Below are 20790 nucleotides of genomic sequence, written 5' to 3'. Positions count from 1 at the left end.
CCAAAGTCTCTTGTTCTCTTTCATGCTGTGGAATCCCAAGCCTCTAGTTCCTCATCTGAGGGTGTCGTATGGGATCCCAAATGTTTAGATCTTTATCCACAGGAGTGGGATCTTAATCCACTATTCCTTCCCAAGAGCGTGGGATCCCAATTCCCTAGCTGCTCATCCTCATATGTGGACTCTCAATCCAGCTGATCTTTTCACTCTTAAATATGGAACCTCAAATCTCTAGTTCTTCATCCATGGGTGTGGATGATTCACCAGTTCCTAACCCATGGGAGTAAATGCCAAGACCCAGCCTGCACCGTTAGCTAAACAAATATCCTAATTCCTCCTGAGGCTTCCATGAGATGCCAATCTTGTGAATCACTGCACTAAAAGTTTCAATAGAAAGTTAGATTGGTCCTTGTAATCTTATTCATCCATTCCCATTTTGTTCTGCTCTTCCTCACATTCTTCCTTCTCCTGGTGTTCTGACCAGTATTGATTACAGGCTCGCTCACAATCATTCTGTCCTGTCCTCCATCAGTGGACACGCTGGTGCTATGATTTACATGAGTCATTGCAGGCCAATGTAGATACTTAATGTGAAGTAAGTCCTTCAAATCTATCTCACGTACTGCTCCCTGCCTGTTAATTATCTTGCCAGCTCTGAGATGGAAGTTCACAACCTGATTCTACATCAGCAGCAGAATTATTAAGCTTTGTGCCCCTTGGGCTTTCAAGATAATTTATCTATTAACCTGAATGGTTATTTGTCAAAAAGTTTGAGCTGTCATTCAACAATCAAGTTTCTGGGGTGAGAATTGAATATTTTCACAAGTCTAGGACTGAATCTGCATCAGGCAAAGGAAGGACCAGTTAAAAGCTAACTTGCGCTGCAAAGCAACTGACCACATAGTTCGCCTTTGATGAACCCACAGTTCATGCCTTTGGGTAGCTGAACGTGGAAGAGTTTGCTTACAGCAACTCCTATTTGTTAATGTTTGAATAGCTGTTCTGCTGCAAGCCTGAAAGTCATTACGTGCCTGGTTGATTGTCAAATAGTACAAAACTGACAATGAGCAATGGACACATTAATGATGGTTTAGATCTTGTAAATGTTAAGGGAGATTTCCACCAGATTATTACTTACAGGTCTGACTCTCTATGATCTGAGATATTCCTTATATTGTTGCTGAACTACATTTTTTTCTAGAGCTTATGAGATCCAGCAATGATTGGATGAGACAGAGAGCAAGTCAAGAGTTTCAGTCCTTTTCACTTTGCTGATTTATTTTGCTCATATCAACCAATTGTCTTGCTTGTAACTTTCAAAACAGAACTGATGCAAAATGTCTTTAGGTGCATGTCTGTGAGGAAAACAATCCCTAGCCCCCATCAGGTATTCAGTTAAACCAACTGGCAACTTCAGATAACAGCAACTTTTCATTAAGAGATCAAATATATATATATATATAATTCCAAGTAGAAACAACTTTTCCTGTGCCAGTCACTTGTACTTTGAACCTGTTCAAACACAAAAATAAGCCGGTGCGTCTTCTTATTGATTGGTTTCGAAACCAGTTTACTTGTAATAATAGATAATTCCCACAATCTATCGAACGCTCAACAATGCTACCTCCAATGTGCAAGCAGCTCTACTCCAGTCTAAGCTTTGCTTTGTTATTTTGTTAAGATTTCATTCGGTTCATGCAGTATTGCAACAACTGCAACCCGATCTGTCAGATCAGGACATTTGCATAAAAGTATTTCTTTCGAATCTCAGAATTTGCCATCAAGCAAAATATCCACAGGGATTATTTGCAAAATAGTTTCACAATCAACTCTGACCAACAATACATAATTCTACTTGTGTAATTGCCACCTGGAGGTTGGATACCTGTCTGAAGTAGTTCAGGTTTAATGGTTTTCAATTCCCAGTTAAATCAGCCTGCATTGGCACCATGGGAAATGCTTTTCCTGAACGATCCACATCCCAGTGCACTTTCTAAAAGCCTTTCTTCACTTCCATGTACCTCCTAGCTAAGTTCATATGTTGAACACCAACTTATTTCTATTTCAACTTAACTTTTGTGCAAGGTGAGTAAAGAGAAGTAAAATAACAAGTGTTAGAAAGAGCTCCACTGTGTTAGAAGTATTGGAAAGAATTTTACAGTGAATGCCTGCTAGAAGATAGTAATATATACATACTTTGAACTTTGACCTTTGAGCTGTGACAATGTGTAATGTTGTGTTGATGTTAAAAGGATATAAAACACAAACACTTGATTGGCTATTCAAGAATTAAAGCTTTCTTTTGAAACTTCATGAATAGTTGTTTCTAGAGGGCTCTCAAATATCTACGGCCTTTGGTTTTTGAGCACATACAATGGTTTCAGGTACCCCTTGGTACCCCTGAAGAACCAGCCATCAATCTGATCACCTTCTTCAAAGAGCTTCGTCCCATTGGCATGGTTTGGGATGAAAACATTCTGTAGATCGTTCAGAATATTTGAATAATATTCTAGGAGTGTGACCTATTGACTACACCTTGATGGAAAAATAATCCTTTCATTTTTCAATTTATTACCCAAATGTTTGCAGATCCTTAATGGTCCCTTTTACTTTGGGTAACCCTATTTTTCAAAAAGGTGCTGCTGTCAGAACAGTCTGTAGTAAAGTAGATAGATTTGTTATAAGGGGAGAAGATGAGTGAACTAGGGCTTTTCTATTGGAGTGATGAAAGATGAGAGGCAACGTCACTGAGATGTACAAGATGGTAAGAGGCATAGATCGAGTGAGTATCCCCCGAACAAAAATAGCTCAGCAAGGACCTGGACCCATTGCAATTTGCCTATAGACACAGTAGGTCAACGGCAGATGCAATCTCAGTGGCTCTCCACACAGCTTTAGACCACCTGGACAACACAAACACCTACGTCAGGATGCTGTTCATCGACCATAGCTCAGCATTTAATACAGTCATTCCCACAATCCTGATTCAGAAGTTGCAGAACCTGGGCCTCTATACCTCCATCTGCAATTGGATCCTTGACTTCCTAACTGGAAGGCCACAGCCTGTGCAGATTGGTGATAACATCTCCTCCTCGCTGATGATCAACACTGGCGCACCTCAGGGGTGTGTGCTTAGCCCACTGCTCTACTCTCTGTATACACATGACTGTGTGGGTAGGCATAGCTCAAATATCATCTATAAATTTGCTGATGATACAACCGTTGTTGATAGAATCTCAGGTGGTGACAAGAGAGTGTACAGGAGTGAGATATGCCAACTAGTGGAGTGGTGCTGCAGCAACAACCTGGCACTCAATGTCAGAAAGACGAAAGAGCTGATTGTGGACTTCAGGAAGGGTAAGATGAAGGAACACTTACCAATCCTCAAGGAGGGATCAGAAGTGGAGAGAGTGAGCAGCTTCAAGTTCCTAGGTGTCAAGATCTCTGAGGATCTAACCTGGTCCCAACATATCAATGTAGTTAAAAAGAAGGCAAGACAGCGGCTATAATTTATTAGGGGTTTGAAGAGATTTGGCATATCAACAAATACACTCGAAAGCTTCTACAGTTTTTACTGTGGAGAGCATTCTGACAGGCTGCATCACTATCAGAATGGAGAGGCTACTGCACAGGACTGAAAGAAGCTGCAGAAAGATGTTAATCTAGTCAGCTCCATCTTGGGCACTTGCCTACAAAATATCCAGGACATCTTCAGGGAGCGGTGTCTCAGAAAGGCAGTGTCCATTATTAAGGACCTCCAGCACCCAGGGCATGCCCTTTTTTCACTGTTACCATCAGGTAGGAGATACAGAAGCCTGAAGGTACACACTCAGCGATTCAGGAACAGCTTCATCCCCTCTGCCACCCAATTCCTGAAATTTTTACAAAAATACTGTATTTCTGTTTTTGCACGTTTTTAAAATCTATTCAATATATGTAATTAATTTATTTGTTTTGTTTTTTTTATTTTTTTCTCTCTCTGCTAGATTATGTATTGCATTGAACTGCTGCTGCTTAGTTAACAAATTTCACGTCACATGCCTGTGATAATCAGACTGATTCTGATTCTGACATAATTTTAAGATGATTGGAGGAGAGTATGGGGGAATGCCAGGCGAAGTTTTTTTTTATGGGTGCATGGAATGCAATGCCAGGAGTGGCAGTAGAAGCAGATGCATTAGGGATATTTAAGAAACTCTTAAATATGCACGTGGATAACAGAAAAATAGAGGGCTATGTAGGAGGGAAGGGATATATTGATCTTAGAGTGGGTTAAAAGATCGACACAACATTGTGTGCCAAATGGCCTGCCCTGTGCTGTAATGTTCTACAATTCAGCCGCATTTCCCCACCTGTGTGTTAGTGTTCACTCGGTACTGCAGATGGGTTGCTTCTGCTCCACTTGTGGTTTTTGAGGCCGATGTGGAGGACATAGATTGTACCACTCATGGGCAGGAAGTGCTTGCAGAGGCAAGTTTGGTAGCTGTGCAAACATTCAACCATATCCACTGCTCCTGATCCTTGAAGATAGTAATCAGTGATTGCTCTTTCACCATGTTCAGCGGTTATAGGATTCCCAGCAGTTGGTGGAAGTTGCACATTTCCAAAGGAGGCTTTGAGTGAATCTTTGGACCTTACCCTCTATCTGAATGGCAATCTGTTGCTATGACAGACCTTGGGATAAAGTGTTTAGGGATCTGACACTTCATGGCCTATTCTCTTAAAGGGTCAATTCCAAGGACTTAAACCATAAGACAAAGAAGCAGAATTAGGACATTCGGCCCATCGAGTCTATTCCACCATTCCATCATGGCTGATTTATTGTCCATCTGAACCCTATTCTCCTGCCTTCTCCCCGTAACCTTTGACACCCTGACTAACCAAGAGCCTATCAACCTCCACTTTAAATGTAGCCAATGATTTGGCCCCCTATGCCATCTGTGGCAATGATTTCCACAGATTCACCACCCCTTGGCTAAAGAAATTTCCCCTCATCTCTGTTCTAAAGTGATGGCCTTCTATTCTGAGACTGTGCCCTCTGGTCCTAGACTTGCCACTAAAGGAAACATCCTCTCCATGTCCACTTCAATCTTTGATAAGTTTCAATGAGATCCCCCCTCATTCTTCTAAACTCCAGTGAGTACTCCAGAGCCATCAGATGGTTTCTCATATACAGTGCATCTAATTGATTGAAAGCTTTGGCTGAATACATTTTGCTGCCTCTGAATGAATAACACAGATGATGTGTGTCCCCTGGTTTGGGGCAGAACTGTTTTTATATGCATCCACATTTTATTCACACAACTGTTATTATATCAGACATAACGAGGATGAGAGAAAAGCTAAATATTTTCAAGTTTGAATGGTGTGCTATTTGTTGAGGAAGCGCTTACAAGCCATTTTTTAAATGTGTAAAACGTGTTAAGTGATAGCGTGGACGTGACTGTTTCCTGTTGAAGCCACTTGATGAATGTCAGTTGGCCAGTCTCTGGGTTACGGCAGGGGTTCCCTTCCTGAGAACAGTTTGTTCTTAGAAATGAGTACAAATAACATGCGGGAGAGTATCACAGACGCAGTTGAGAGGGAGAGTGAGGAGGGAGCTGGGACTCACTAACTCAGTGAACGAGTGTGTCAGTGTCTGCTGCTCTGCTTTGCTTGACCCAGCCCTGGATTGTGGGTGGCAGGAAGAGAAGAGACACAGAAATGCCCCATTCCCACCCGGTAGGAGATGCCTCCAGCCCCTCCATTTTGCCGACCTCCCGTATGCTTATTTGAGTGTATTAGTGTTCGTAACCAGGGGAGGACGTGTGCTGGAGGTTTGAGGGTGGGGTGAGGTCCTACTCTGGACATGGGCTTTGGGGCAGGATTCATGTGTACATAAAAGGAGAGCCATCATCTTGCACCCGTGTCTGTGGCAAGTTGCTCCTGCCAAGAGTTCTTATTCATTTATCTACAAAGTTCAAAGTAAATGTATTATCAAAGTATGTGTATACTACCCCGGGAATCATTTTCTTGCAGACATCCATAGCAGAACAAAGAAATACAAGGGAATCAATGAAAATCTACACATAAACAAAGATGAACAAACAACCAATATTCAATTGATCATTTGGAGATCCAGCACAGTAAAAGGCCCTTCTGGTCCAACAAGTCCACACCATCCAATTACACCCTTGTGACTAATTAACCTCCTAAACCTTAAGTCTTTGGAATGAGGGAGGAAACCAAAGCACCAGGAGAAAACCCACAGGGTCATGGAGAGAACATTTAACTCCTCACAGACAATGGTGGGAATTGAACTCAGGTCGCTGCGCAGTAATAGTGTTGTGCTAATGCTACATTACTGTGCCATCCCACTAAGTTTCTAAAGCTTGACGGAGCCAAGGGCAGATCCTTGTGGAACACCAGATGAAACCTGCCAAATTAGTTTCATAAAAAGTCGGGGAGTGGAAAAGTTAAAAGGCTGAAGAAGAAGGAAACTGATAGGAGAAGAGATCCACCTATTACCTCCCAGCTCTCACTTAATCTCCCCTTCCCCACACACCCACCTTCTTCACCTAGTTTCACTTTTCATCTGCCAGCTTGTGTTCCTTCTCCTTCCCCCACCTTCTTATTCTGAGTTTCGACTCCTTCGTTTCCACTCCCAATGAAGGGTCTCAGCCTTTTTAAAAATATTTAAAAATATTTATTATTTTCAAATTCTTTTTGTTATTTTAATACAATGTTTTCCCCCCATTGTCCTTGATCATCAAGAAAAGAGAGAAGCAGTAGGAAATAACTTTAGATAGCGCACTCTCTCAGAAGTCAAGGAGTGGGCTCTGCACCTCCACTGCCTGTGGTACTCAGAGACCAATCCTTTTTGAAAGTCACAGCTGTGAACCTTTATGAATAATGGGAGACAAGATTGTGAGATGTAAGTGACCCAGAGAAAGACAATGATATATATAGGTGCAAGCTGTATGCTTTGGGCCTTTAGAACTTTAGGCTTACATCAATTGGGTTAATATGAGATTTACAAATGCACTGAAAAAGTTAAACTGAAATTGAGAAACTGCAGTCCAGCTGCCCTGCAGAAGCTTACTTGCTTAATCCAGTTCAATGACCTTTCACAGTGTCCCTTTGATTGGTTCAGAGGTCTGTGACAGACTTTCATCCTGCTGAATATTAACAGAGCCCTGCCGATGTTTGTTCTGCAATTGAAAACTTCATAATCTGTTCCTGATAACAATGCTATCATATGTGTTTGCAGAGGATATCAGGAGATTATCACTGTTCAAAACATTCTCTGCATGGAGGGAAAGAGCAATGTGAAATAGCTCCCAAAGCCTGAAATGATTTAAAATCAGAATGAAGTATGTTGGAAAATGCAAGCTCATCTGTGAGTGAATTGCAGTACAGTTCTAATATATTGATGTAGTGGAGAGGAAGTGGGTATTGGTAAATGGACATAAGGTGTTCTAAGAGAAAATGGATTGAAATGGATTGAAACCAGCTGAACTGACGATGAATTGTAGAAGGACAAGAGTAAAACCCAAATGTAGGAAAATATTCAACTTTGTCATGCAGTAAATGGAAAGAGAAGCAGTTAACATTTTGTTTTGATGATCTTTCACCAGATGAGATAATAAAAGGATAACGGTTAACAACCTGAAACGCTGATGCTTTTCTCTCTTCCCAGATACTGTCTGACCTGCTGCGTATTTCTAGTATTCTCTACTTTTAATTTTGGATTGCTAACATTTTGCTTCTTTATGCAAGAACAGGATTTATTCTGTTACTTACCCAAAGCTACAGTTCAGAGATCATTGCACGTCAGCTGTGGTGTGAAAAGTCTGTGCAAACGATATTGGTTCAGACCCTAGTGTTCCAGGTCTCCCCTGGAATCTTCAAAGATTGACCTAACAGACTCTAGTATGACTACAAACAACAGGAATTCTGCAGATGCTGGAAATTCAAGCAACACACATCAAAGTTGCTGGTGAACGCAGCAGGCCAGGCAGCATCTGTAGGAAGAGGTGCAGTCGACGTTTCAGGCCGAGACCCTTCGTCAGGACGAAGGGTCTCAGCCTGAAACGTCGACTGCACCTCTTCCTACAGATGCTGCCTGGCCTAGTATGACTATGTAGGTTTGGAAATCATGAACCTGATCCAAAAAAAAAATCACCTTACAGTTTCTATTTCTTAGCTATAAAAGTATTGATGACAAGGCTAAAAAGAAAAGTGATAAGCAGTCAAAGTCATCTTTAGGAGCAATGAAGAGACTGGTTATTATCTAGTTGATGTGAAGACGATTACGCAACAAGGCAGTCAAGTGAGGATTGGGGGTGGGACAGTTAAAGATTGGACAACTTGTGATGAAACTTTTAAAAATACATCCACCCTGGGGTTAGAAACATGATTGCTGATTTTCAAGTCAGAAAATGGCCTTTAAAGACAATTATGCAGTGCAAACCAAAGATGCACCTTTGCTAAATCCCTCCTGCAAATGAGACTGTCTGAGGTTTCATATAATTTGCTAAGGGCTCTAACTTCAAAGTGGTTTTCGGTCTCTCCAAATTTAATTTGCAGTGCCATTGTCAACTGCTTTCAATTCTCTGTGCATTAAGCATATGAGAATAGGGATGTTATATTGTTTCATTAAAGAAAATACGCTTCTGAGGGTGCTGGGAGGATGCTTTTCCTGGATTCGGGATCTGAAACTTGGGGAGGGAAGCAATAGTCTCATAGTGACAAATTGGACAGTTTAACACCGAGATAAATCTTTAGTCATTGGAGGGTTGTGAATTTTTGGACTTCCCTACCCCAATGAACATTTGAGGCTGAGTCATTAAATATGTTCAACACCTAGATGCATACAGCCCAGTACATCACAGGCAAAGCTCTTCCCCATCATTGAGATCATTTGCAAGGAGCACTGGAAAAAGCAACATCCATCATCAAAGACCCCTACCATCAAGGCCAAGCTTCTTCTCCCTGCTGCCATTGGGAAGGAGGATCAGGAGCCTTATCTGTGTGAATTCCTGAAGATGCCTCATACTTCGATGGTCAAACTGAGCATAAAAGGCACTGAGCACATCTGGGAGTGAAACCTTGTTGTCATCAATGATGTTTGGTTTTTTTTGTAGGTGGTAATAGCACTCAAGCCCTGCCACACCGGTCAAACATCGTTCAGTGATTCAAATTTGGTCTGAATTGCCACTTTGCATGGGAGATGGCTTTCTACAGATTGTATCTCAATCTCTTCTGTTTTACTCTTTCGCCAGACTGATCTGGCCCTCAGCAGATTGCAGATCTCATGGTTCATCCAGGACTTCCAGTTGCGGAACCACCCTGAATGATTTTGTGGGGACACACGCCTTTACGACTGTTTTTATGAATTCCGTGGAAACCATGATGTATTGGTTCAGATCTTCTGAGTCCTTGAATATGGTCCAGACCACTGACTCAAAGCAATCCCATAACTGCTCCTCTGTCTCCTACAACCACCTCTTTGTTGTCCTTACCTCTGGAGCCTTGCTCTGTACTCTCTGCCTGTATGCAGATATCCTGAAATGCAGTATAGGGATCAAACAGTTGGCATTCCTTGTGGAAATTAACAATGATTGAGTGTGTTGGGACCCCTGGTGCTGCAGGTGATATGGTGATAATAATTAGACAGAGATTTCTTCAAACAAGCCTGATTGAAGTCCTCAACAATGATCTGAAAGTGTCAGGCTAGGCTATTTCTTGTTTGCTAAAGAAGACATTCCATATCTTCGCAAACACGAAGAAATCTGCAGATGCTGGAATTTCAAGCAACACACATAAAAGTTGCTGGTGAATGCAGCAGGCCAGGCAGCATCTCTAGGAAGAGGTACAATTGACGTTTCGGGCCGAGACCCTTCGTCAGGACTAACTGAAAGAAGAGCTAGTAAGAGATTTGAAAGTGGGAGGGGGAGAGGGAGATCCAAAATGATAGGAGAAGACAGGAGGGGGAGGGATGGAGCCAAGAGCTGGACAGGTGACAGGCAAAAGGGATATGAGAGGATCATGGGACAGGAGGCCAAGGGAGAAAGAAAAGGGGGAGGGGGGGAAAAGCCCAGAGGATGGGCAAGGGGTGTAGTCAGAGGGACAGAGGGAGAAAAAGGAGAGAGAAAAAGACTGTGTGTATATAAATAAATAATGGATGGGGTACCGGGGGGGGGGGGGGCATTAGCGGAAGTTTGAGAAGTCAATGTTCATGCCATCAGGTTGGAGGCTACCCAGACGGAATATAAGGTGTTGTTCCTCCAACCTGAGTGTGGCTTCATCTTTTCAGTAGAGGAGGCCATGGATAGACATATCAGAATGGGAATAGGTCTTTTTCTCTCTCTCCTTTTTCTCCCTCTGTCCCTCTCACTGTACCCCTTGCCCATCCTCTGGGCTTTTTCCCCTCCTCCCCCTTTTCTTTCTCCCTAGGCCTCCTGTCCCATGATCCTCTCATATCTCTTTTGCCAACCAACTGTCCAGCTCTTGGCTCCATCCCTCCCCCTCCTGTCTTCTCCTGTCATTTTGGATCTCCCCCTCCCCCTCCAACTTTCAAATCTCTTACTAGCTCTTCTTTCAGTTAGTCCTGATGAAGGGTCTCGGCTCAAAACATCGTCTGTACATTCAGTATCTTGATTCATGTTTAACATAGGTCTTTGGTGGTAGGTAAAGTGTGGTGAGGATCATGGAAGAGAGGTCTCTTGATAAGTAGAATGGTCAGCACTTAGTCATTAGATGCTCCAGGTCGGGGGAACAGAAGTGTGTCAACACCATTGCATCTGAGCACCACAAAGGGCTAATCATGAAACATAGACCCCCACTTTTTGCCTCCTCTGAATCAGCAGTCCAGTCCATCCCGTGTATCGAGAAGTCCTCCAGTCTGTTTGCCAAATGCAGCATGTCTTCAGTTAGCTATGTCTCTGTAAAACACAGCAAAACATAGCCTCATAGCAATCCCTCATTTCCCTCCAATACAGCAATATTGCCCTTAGGTTCTCAGTCTTGTTCTCCAGTGACTACAAATTTTATAATAAGATACTGGGTAGAGTCCTTCGTAGTCCTGACAAAGGGTCTTGGCCCGAAACGTTGATTGTACCTCTTCCTAGAGATGCTGCCTGGCCTGCTGCGTTCACCAGCAACTTTTATGTATATTTCTTTGTTTTCTGTGAATGTCTACGAGAAAATCAATCTCAAGGTATTATATAGTGACATACAGATAATTTTATAATAACTTTACTTTGAATTTTAAGATATTTAAAATGCATGGGAAATCAAGAGTTATGGTGTTCATGGAAGAGTCAAGGCCAGATTGTGATCCTGGTGAATGGTGCAGCAGGTTCAAGGAGCCATGTGCAAATGTTGATCAAGACTAATCAGTAGCCAGTGTCACTTGGAGAGGGATAATAATGAAGGATTCTCTCAGTTGATGGCATTAATTGGAGGAATTGATTATGTCTGCATTTTCTAATTGATGTTTGTTTTGTTTTCAGGTTGTACTGGAACAAAGGACTTAAAGGCCACAGCAATGTCACAGTGGCCTGGCATATCCCATACTCTGTGGAGCTTGGAATATACAAAATAAGTCATTATGGTCATTTTAAGACTGTTAAACTGCTGAAACCAGTCTTCCATCCTTACTCAGGTTTCTCTTCTCCCTTCCAAGTGAAGAAGTGAAGTTCCCAAATCAGAATGTTATGTTTCTGTCGTACAATTTGAAAACTGCAGCAGAGTTTTTATTCAAATTCCTGTTTCGAATGGGGGAAGGCAGGGAAATTAAAACTACTTCACTAATTTGCCATTGGCTGAGATTATTCCTGACATCAAAGTAATCTTTTGGGACTCTAATGTCACAAAAGAATTGTGAGTTCTGTAAATCATGAGGGATTTCACAAAAATACTTAATTTCCTCGCACCACATATCCAGACTGTAAAATTAATAAAATGATCTCTGACAAAACTTTAAAAAACTTTGCCAATGTGTTGATTTTGTAAAGATTTTGATGAGAACTGTGTGGTCTATGAAACACTTGAAATTGTGCCTAACATAAACAAGTCATCATCTGAAAGTATCCTTAAGAATATTAGGAATAAATAAATAATATTTTTGGAGTAGTTTTGAGAGCAAATGAAATAAGTTAGCTTCATTAACTTGTTTTTGATCCGGGTTATCTAATTCACAACACGTTATTAGGAATTTGCAGTATTATTTTATCATTCAGTTCTTCTAGCAATAGCTGGCTGGTGGTGTAGTGGCATCAGTGCCAGACTTCGGAGCAAAGGCTCCTGAGTTTGAACCCAGCTAGCTCCCCAGGCACGCTTTTCATCCGTGCTGGGTTGAGTGTCGAGCTAGCAACTCGACCTCGTAAAAAGAAATTGCCTGCTACAGAAACATCAAAAGCAAAAAGTTGATGGCCTACGCTTTCTCATGAGTTTAAAAGGCAATTTCCTTTTTCCTTTTCTTCTAGCAATATTACACAGTTGAGTTTGTTCTTTCCTTCTAAACCGTAAGAGTCTTGATGAATTAAAGTTCATTGATGAACTTATTGTGAAAGCTATTAAAATTGGCTTTACTATTACAGGCATGAATTCTTGATAAACAACTTCACTACTCCAGATTAAATGAAGATTGACGCTGAAAGATGGAGACATCCCTGAAGAGAGCAAATAAATTTGTTATGTGTAAAATTTCAAAGCTGCACATATTCTTTCTGAATTGTGAAATCAAAGAGATTTAAATTGAAGTGTAGCCTGCTAACAAATAACCCTTGTTTTTAGATTAACGGAGGAATGCAAAAACAAAGGTGCTGATAAAATACTAGTTGATAGCACTTTATTTCCACAAACTGGCTTGTATAGTGATGCTACTGGCCTTGCCAGCACTTCTCAAGAATGCCTCGTCCTGTAACTGTCATTCTGGATTAATTGCCTGGCCATTTCTTTCTACTGATCAATACTGACACCAAGACACATCCTATCGACATACAGTATGTTACAAAGCGTAATTCATCAAAAGAATGGTGAATTCAAATTTAATCACTAAGATTTGCAAATCCCTGTCCTTGATTAACTTGTAAGCATTGGAAAATAAAACAAAGAGTTCCCAGGTTGAAGTCTTATATAATGCCCTCTTACAGCAATTGAAAGATGGCTTGCAAACTGGAATTGAAGAACTGGGTCATGGGACTGAGAATTGGTGGCAGTTATGCATATCTGAAAATGGGGAACTTATTTAAGAAAGTTAGATGAATATTATCTTGATTGGTAAAAAAAACCATGTGCAAAAAGTAAATAGAATGGATCCAACAACAGCCAAAATGCTAGAGGAACTTAGCAGGTCAGGAAGCATCTATAGAAGGAAATACCAATCGGCGTTTGAGGCCAAAACCCTTCACTGGGACCTCAGAACTAATGAAGGGTCTCAGTCTGAAATGTCGACTGCTCACTTCTCTTCACGGAGTCTATCTGACTTGCCAAGTTCCTCTACCATTTTGTGAGTGTTATTCAAAGCTTCCAGCATCTGCAGAATTTCACATGCCACCAGAACTGATTAATAGTGTAACCGGGTGACCGTCAAATCTTATTCATTATCGTTAAAAGTGTACTTAGTCATCCATCCAGGTAATGCTAGAATAGTTGTCTGTGCCTTTAAGTGGAGACGGTGATGTCATTACGTGTGCGCGGGATAGTGGGGAGACCATTTTTGTTTTCGGCAGAAGAAACTGGTGGGGCTTTGGGATTAAGTTCTTCCCAGAGATACTGGGCATGGTGAGGAACGTTGAGTATTAATTGACAATATCCATGAAAATTTGTTTATGCTTGTTGGCGAATCGAGAATATCAGTAATTTGACATGTTTTACATGTGGATGCTTTAGATTTTTATGAGTGAAGGTGTTGGCGCTGGATAGCGTGGCTTGTGCAAAGTTCCTTACCGGCCAAGTAGGTCAGTCTTCCTGTAATTTAACTACCAGGCAATATCTTGTAAAAGTTGTGCCAAAGTGTGCCTTTTGTCTAACTTTATTGTATCATGACTGATTGTGAATGTAACAGCGTAACGTGAATGTTTAGTCTCAGTTTGGAAGTTCAGCCTGTGTGTACTAAAAAGTAGTAGACGTCTTAGGTGAGACGTATTCGCTTACATTTTCACTGCTATGTATAAGGTACAAAGTTGGTGGGATTCTAATGTTGTTTGTATTGTGTTCCTTCAGAATTGTCACTACTGTATTAGTTTTGTATTAGTTTTGTGCGGTTTGCTTTATGTATTTTTATACTGCATACGCAATTCGTCGATACACAAGGGTGTGGATCGAAAGTTAAAATGAGATTGTAACAGCAGGAACTGGTTGTAAATTCGTTTGTTTTGTTTTGAGACCCTCTTCCGGCACTAGAACATCTAAAACAGATAAAGGAATTAAAACCCGAAAAAGTATTTGTCATCCTGAGTGTGTACTTTTCCCCAGGCTACAAAATTTGGTACCAGGAGTGGGGCTAATTCCAAGCCAGTTTAGAGGGTCTCTGAATGTTGTACGCAGTATAATATGCAATACCTAATATGGTAGTGGTGAAGACAGGACCGTGTTCCGTCGGGCAGAAGGAGAGAGCGTGGTAGGGTCCTCAGGATCGGGCCGGGACGTCAGTGACTGACATCAGGACACAGAGCGGAGATGTGGATCCAGGGAACTGCGGGCCGTGAAGCCATCGCGTTTGCAACAAAGGACGGCAGCAACTCCTTTTGCAGGCTTGTTGTGAAAACTTTAAAGACTTGAGCTTTTACCATGTTACACTTGGAGGACACACCAGTTGAACTTGATTTGAATAAACAAATTAGGGAATTGCATAGTAGATATGATGAAGCCATGGCAACCATAGATAAATTAAGCAAAAGGTCCTATGTATATGTCCCGAGGGAAAGACACATTGTTCCATTTACGGGGGATGTTGAGAAAGATGGAAGGTCTGTTGATGACTTTATTGAAGAAGTACGACGTGCACTTCATACTAGAAATCAGTCTGACCAGGATCAGTATGACTTTGTTATGTCCCTGCTCAGGGGTGCAGCCTTCGAGGAAGCACATATGCGCAGTGACGCTGAGGAAGACTGGGCTGATGACTTGTTCATCTATCTCAGGGAAGCTTTTAGAGACAAGCGTAGTGCACCCCAGCTATGGTATGGCTTCTACAGTCGCAAACAGCGTGAGGGTGAAGATGTAAGAGAGTTTTCACATGCCCTAGCCCAAACTCTTAACTTGCCACTGAAGCATTTCCCCTGATGCCATGACCAATAAGAGGGTGATGATAAGAGATCAATTTATAGAGAGGATCAGGGATCCTTCCCTCAGAAGGGAGCTCCACAGATTTGTGTGGGACCACCCTGAGTCCTCAACAATAGAAGTGCGAGAGGAGGCTCGTCTGTGGCTCGTAGAAGAGCCCCTGGGAAATACAAAGTCTGGAACGTCAAAGTGTAGCAGTAGCCAGGCACAGTGCTCAATTCTTAAAGCTCGGGAATCTGAGTCTGTCACACTGGATGACGTCCTTAAAGTAGTCGCAGAGCAGGGCAAAGCCCTTTGTGAATTGACTCAAGCAGTGAAAGATTTGGTTAAAACCCGAAAAAGTATTTGTTGTCCTGTGTGTGTACTTTTCCCCAGGCTGCAATAGCTTCAGCATTAAAGTACACATGAGAAAGCTGGAAATATTAATTGATATAATTTCAGTGTGATAACACAGTAATCCTATATCTTCAACCACTACATAGTTGATATAAAAATCGATGGCTTTTGTTTATAGAAAGTTCGCAACTTCATAGCTTTGTCTAACTATATACTATTTCCAGTTATTAAGAGATGCAGTGAATCAGCATCAAATTTAATTTGTATGCCATCTGTTAATAGATCAAAATGCTCTATAAACAATATAATACAACAAAATCATTGAGACAGAGAAATATTTTTTCAGAAGATATATCTAAAAAGTGAAACACCCTGGTTTCCTTGGCTGTGTAAGTCCAGGGAAGACACTCTCCAGTCCCGCCAAACTCGTGAGATTAAGACGGCACTCCCACCCCAAACCCCAGATTGTGTAGATGCTGTGTAGTTTGCTACGCTGTTTCAAATTAGTACCACAAAATAACAGACAGTACCTTGCATACAATTAAAGGAATTATATTAATGAATTTTAACTAAAGGGTTAGTTAAAATAAAACAAATAGAAAAGGGCCCATTTTAATTAAACAGTCAAATATGCACAAGTTGGAGCTGATCTTGAACTTCCCTGTCACTCATGCACTGGGCCCTCTGTCTGCGTGAGAGCACACGCCACCTTCCGAACGTCGCTCGCAATTCATCTCGAACAAACAGGTCTCCCTCTGGGTTGTATCCTACAACCGGTTCTCCCTGGAGTCTTCTCTCTTCGTCTCCCCACCAGACCAAAAAAAACCCCCCAAGACTAACCTTAGTATCCCTCACCAAGTAAACCTTCCCCTAATTCTACCATCCTAATTGGATGGCATACATTCCTCATCATCCCTTATCTTCAATAATAACTCAAACAGGCTGACAGCAGAACAGACTGCTCTTATGGAACTGCTAAATGAAATACATACAGCATAACATAGAAACATAGAAAACCTGCAGCACAATACAGGCCTTCAGCCCATAATGCTGTGCTGAATATGTACTTACTTTAGAAATTACCTCGGGTCACCCATAGCCCTCTATTCTTTTCAGCTCCATGTACCTGTCCAGGAGTCTCTTAAAAGATCCTATAGTATCCACCTCTGCCTCTATTGCCAGCAGCCCATTCCATGCAGTCACCACCCTCTGCATAAAAACTTACCCCCGACATCTCTTCTATACCTACTTCAAAGCATTTTAAAACTGTGCCCTCTTTTGTTAGCCATTTCAGCCCTGGGAAAAAGCCTCTGACTATCCACACAATCAATGTCTCTCATCATCTTGTACATCTCTATCAGGTCACCTCTCATCCTCTGCCACTCCAAGGAGAAAAGGCCGAGTTCACTCAACCTATTCTCATAAAGTATGCTCCCCAATCCAGGCAACATCCTTGCAAATCTCCTTTGCACCCTTTCTATAGGTTCCAAATCCTTCCTGTAGTGAGGGACCAGAAATGAGCACAGTATTCCAAGTGGGGTCTGACCAGGGTCCTATATATCTGCAACATTACCTCTTGGCTCCTAAACTCAATCCCACGACTGATGAAAGCCAATGCATTGTATGCCTTCTTAATCACAGAGTAACCTGCGCAGCAGCTTTAAGTGTCCTATGGACTCGAACACCAAGATCCCTCTGATCCTCCAAACTGCCAAGAGTCTTACCATTAATATTATATTCTCCCATCATATTTGACCTACCAAAATGAATCACCTCACACTTATCTGGGTTGAATTTCATCTGCCACTTCTCAGCCCAGTTATCAATGTCCTGCTGTAACCTCTGACAGCCCTCCACACTATCCACAACACCCCCAACCTTTGTATCATCAGCAAATTTACTAACCCATCCCTCCACTTCCTCATCCTTTATAAAAATCACGAAGAGTAGGGTTCCCAGAACAGATCCCTGAGGCACACCACTGGTCACTGACCTCCATGCAGAATATGACCCATCTGCAACCACTCTTTGCCTTCTGTGGGCAAGCCAGTTCTGGATCCACAAAGCAATGTCCCCTTGGATCCCATGCCTCCTTACTTTCTCAATAATCCTTGCATGGGGTACCTTGTCAAACGCCTTGCTGAAATCCATAAACACTACATCTACTGCTCTACCTTCATCTATGTGTTTGGTCACATCCTCAGAAAAACTCAATCAGGCTCGTAACGCATGACCTGCCTTTGACAAAGCCATGCTGACTATTCCTAACCATATTATGCTTCTCCAAATGTTCATAAATCCTACCTCTCAAGATCTTTTCCATCAACAATAAAAATATGAACCAGGACATTACAAAGGTAAATCAAAGATCCAAGATCAAGGAAAATTGCGGGGATTGAAGAAGAAAAATTCCACAATTGGCAAGGCAGCTTGCAAGGAGTATAAGTGGGAGAAGCCAATTAAATATTGAGTTTGAAATAAACTTGCAATGATTTAAACAGGAAAGTAAAACACAAAATTAAATTGATGATCATTAGTATGTAACACAAAAACAGAGACATCAAGACCGAAGCCATGACTTTGATCTAATCAACTATGACTGACCCAAGACTGGCTTTCACGAAAATGCAGTAAAGGGGCAATAAAACTGGAATAGGGAACACGTTAGGTAGATTCAGTGAACATAAAAACATTACAAGGTTATTGACCTGAAATGTTAACTCTGTTTTCTGTCCATCGAACTGTTGATCCAGAGACTTGTTTGAATCTCAGTGATATCTGATGAATTTAAAAACATGTAATTGAATAAAGTTGGAATAAGAATTTGCTATCTGTAATGGAAACTGCATTGTTGTTTAAAAAATGTGGTTCACATTTTGGAAGGTTGAATTTGAAAGCGGATTATAGGGTTGGTGGCAGGATTCTTGGTGTCCATGTCCATATGTCTCAATGTCGTCGCACAAATTGATAAGGTCAATAAGAAGTCATATGGCGTGTTGCCCTTCATTAGTTGAGGGGATTGAGCTCAAGAGCCATGAGGTAAAGATGCAGCTCTATAAATCCTGGTTAGACCGCACTTGGAATACTGTGTTCATTTCTGGTCACCTCATTATAGAACGATGTGGAAGCTTTAGAAAGGGTGCAGAGGATGCTGCTTGGACAAGAGGGCATGTCTTATGAAGATAGGATGAGTGAGCAAGGGCTTTTCTCTTTAGAGCAAAGGAGGATGAGAGGTGACTCGATAAAGGTATATAAGATGAAAAAAAGCATAGATCGAGTGGACAGTGAGAGACTTTTAGACAGGGCAGAAATGACTAAAAGTGTAGAGAGATGGGCACACGGAAAGCCCTGCGAGGGGTGATGATAGAAGCAGATTTATTAGCAATATTTAAGAAACTCATAGATAGGCACATGGATGAAAGAATAATGAAAGCTTCCCTAGAAGGGAAGGATGAGACTGATTTTAGAATAGGTTTAAAGGTTGGCACAACATCGTGGACCGAAGGGCCTGTACTGTGCAGATATGTTTTCTGTTCTATTAATGCTCTTTGGGGAAGTGTATCTTCCATCTTTACTGGTCTGTTTTGTATGTGACTGATCTTTGCAATGTGATTGCCTTTTAACTGCCCTTTGAAATGATTTAGTAACCTATTCACTTCTGGTGGACAACAAATTGCTCACTTTGTCAACAATTTCCACACCATGAGTGAATTGAAAAAACAGCATTTTCGTGACGTTTGAAAGATTGTGGAAGGACTTTCATGATCTGAGAGATGTTGAAATGGCAGAGCTAAGATAGCTAAAGGTTCTGCCCTTTAGTGGTGGAGTTGACAGTAAGGGTATGACAAAAGTCTGATAGAAAGGAGTATTGAATTTTCCTTTGAAATGTGGCAAAGGACATAATCTAGTACCGTGCATTACAAGACACTGGTACATCAATGCGCTGAATTGTAAAAGAGAACACAGAATATAGAACCTAAAGCACAATACAGGCCCTTTGGCTCCCGCTGTTGTGACAGCATCTAAGACCAACCTAATCCTTCCCTCCTACACAGTCCTCGATCTTTTTCTATCATCCATGTGCCGATCTAAGAGTGTTTAAATGCCCTTCTACCACCAACCCCAGCAGCGCATTCCATCACTCACTGTGTAAAAATCTTACCTCTTACATCTAGAGTGATAATGGAATCATTGTTAAAGGGGGTATTTATATATAGGCATCTGTTAGTCTCGTGAGACCATGGATTTACACCATGGGGTATTACAGCATTCTATATTATATTATTGACAGCACTGATATGACAGGGTACATTCAGCAATGTTTCACCACTTGTCTCTATGTGGAGACATGGCTCCTGGGGACTGGTGGTGGACCTGTTAGGCCAAGCTCAGTGCTGAGACATGGGACTCAGGGCTCCAACCTTCACAATCAAGTTTATTAACGCCGACATGCGGCACAAAATTCGCTGATCAAAACAAAGTGCGAACAAAGAATAATGAGTTCATGGGTTCACGCGCCATTTGGAAATCTGATAGTGGAGGGGAAGAAGCAGTTCCAATGGCGAGCATGGCTCATTGTTGGAGATCGCCAGTGGCTGTTACATGTGATTTCCTATGTAGATCCATAGGTCTTCCTCAGACCTACCTGTTAGCTGTCTCTTTGTTTGCCTGCACACCTTTCCACAAAGAGTTTGCTGCCATAGAGAAGAGTGGCAAGGAGGAAAGGGTTCAAACTGTATTCCTGGCAGCCTGATTATTTGTTTTTTTTAAAGTAAAAGTGACAATATACCTGAAAGCATTCACACTGACTAAGAGTGTTATAACAAGTCAATTCCAAGCAGCTATGATTAAAACACCACACAACCAGCAAAACCTCACTAACAGAAAGATCCAGCTCACCCTTAAATTGATTAAGGGATAAACATTGGTTGATGCACAAAGATTAGTCTTCTGCTTTTTGGGATTAGATTCACAAGAACTTTTCTGTTCACCTGAGAGGACTGACATGCCTTTGTTTGAATGTTCCATCAGAATGAAAACACTTGAGACAGTGCAGAGCCCACTCAGTACTGGTGTGTGTTCTGCTGTCAAATATACTTACATGCTCATAGACTTCTGGTGAGAATACAGTCAACTGATACTTTTCAGATTTGTAACCTAACAAGTGAAGTGTATTTGTGTAAA

At 41.6% G+C, this 20790-nt stretch overlaps 1 protein-coding gene across 1 annotated transcript in view; it reads left to right on the top strand.

The window, feature by feature from the left end:
• Positions 1-11969, top strand: part of asah2 (N-acylsphingosine amidohydrolase 2) — a 93392-nt gene extending 81423 nt beyond the window's left edge. Inside the window, exon 21 of the mRNA XM_063071607.1 lies at positions 11493-11969. Coding sequence (XP_062927677.1) covers positions 11493-11676 — 184 coding nt within the window. The 3' untranslated portion in view covers positions 11677-11969. The remainder of the gene's footprint in view (positions 1-11492) is intronic.
• The last annotated feature ends 8821 nt before the right edge of the window (positions 11970-20790 follow it).

This window comes from Mobula hypostoma, chromosome 19 (assembly GCF_963921235.1).
Source record: "Mobula hypostoma chromosome 19, sMobHyp1.1, whole genome shotgun sequence".
In the NCBI taxonomy this organism is placed as follows: Eukaryota; Metazoa; Chordata; class Chondrichthyes; order Myliobatiformes; family Myliobatidae; genus Mobula; species Mobula hypostoma.
The sequence above is the reverse complement of the archived record's forward strand: the minus strand, read 5'-3'. Positions and strand labels throughout refer to the sequence as shown.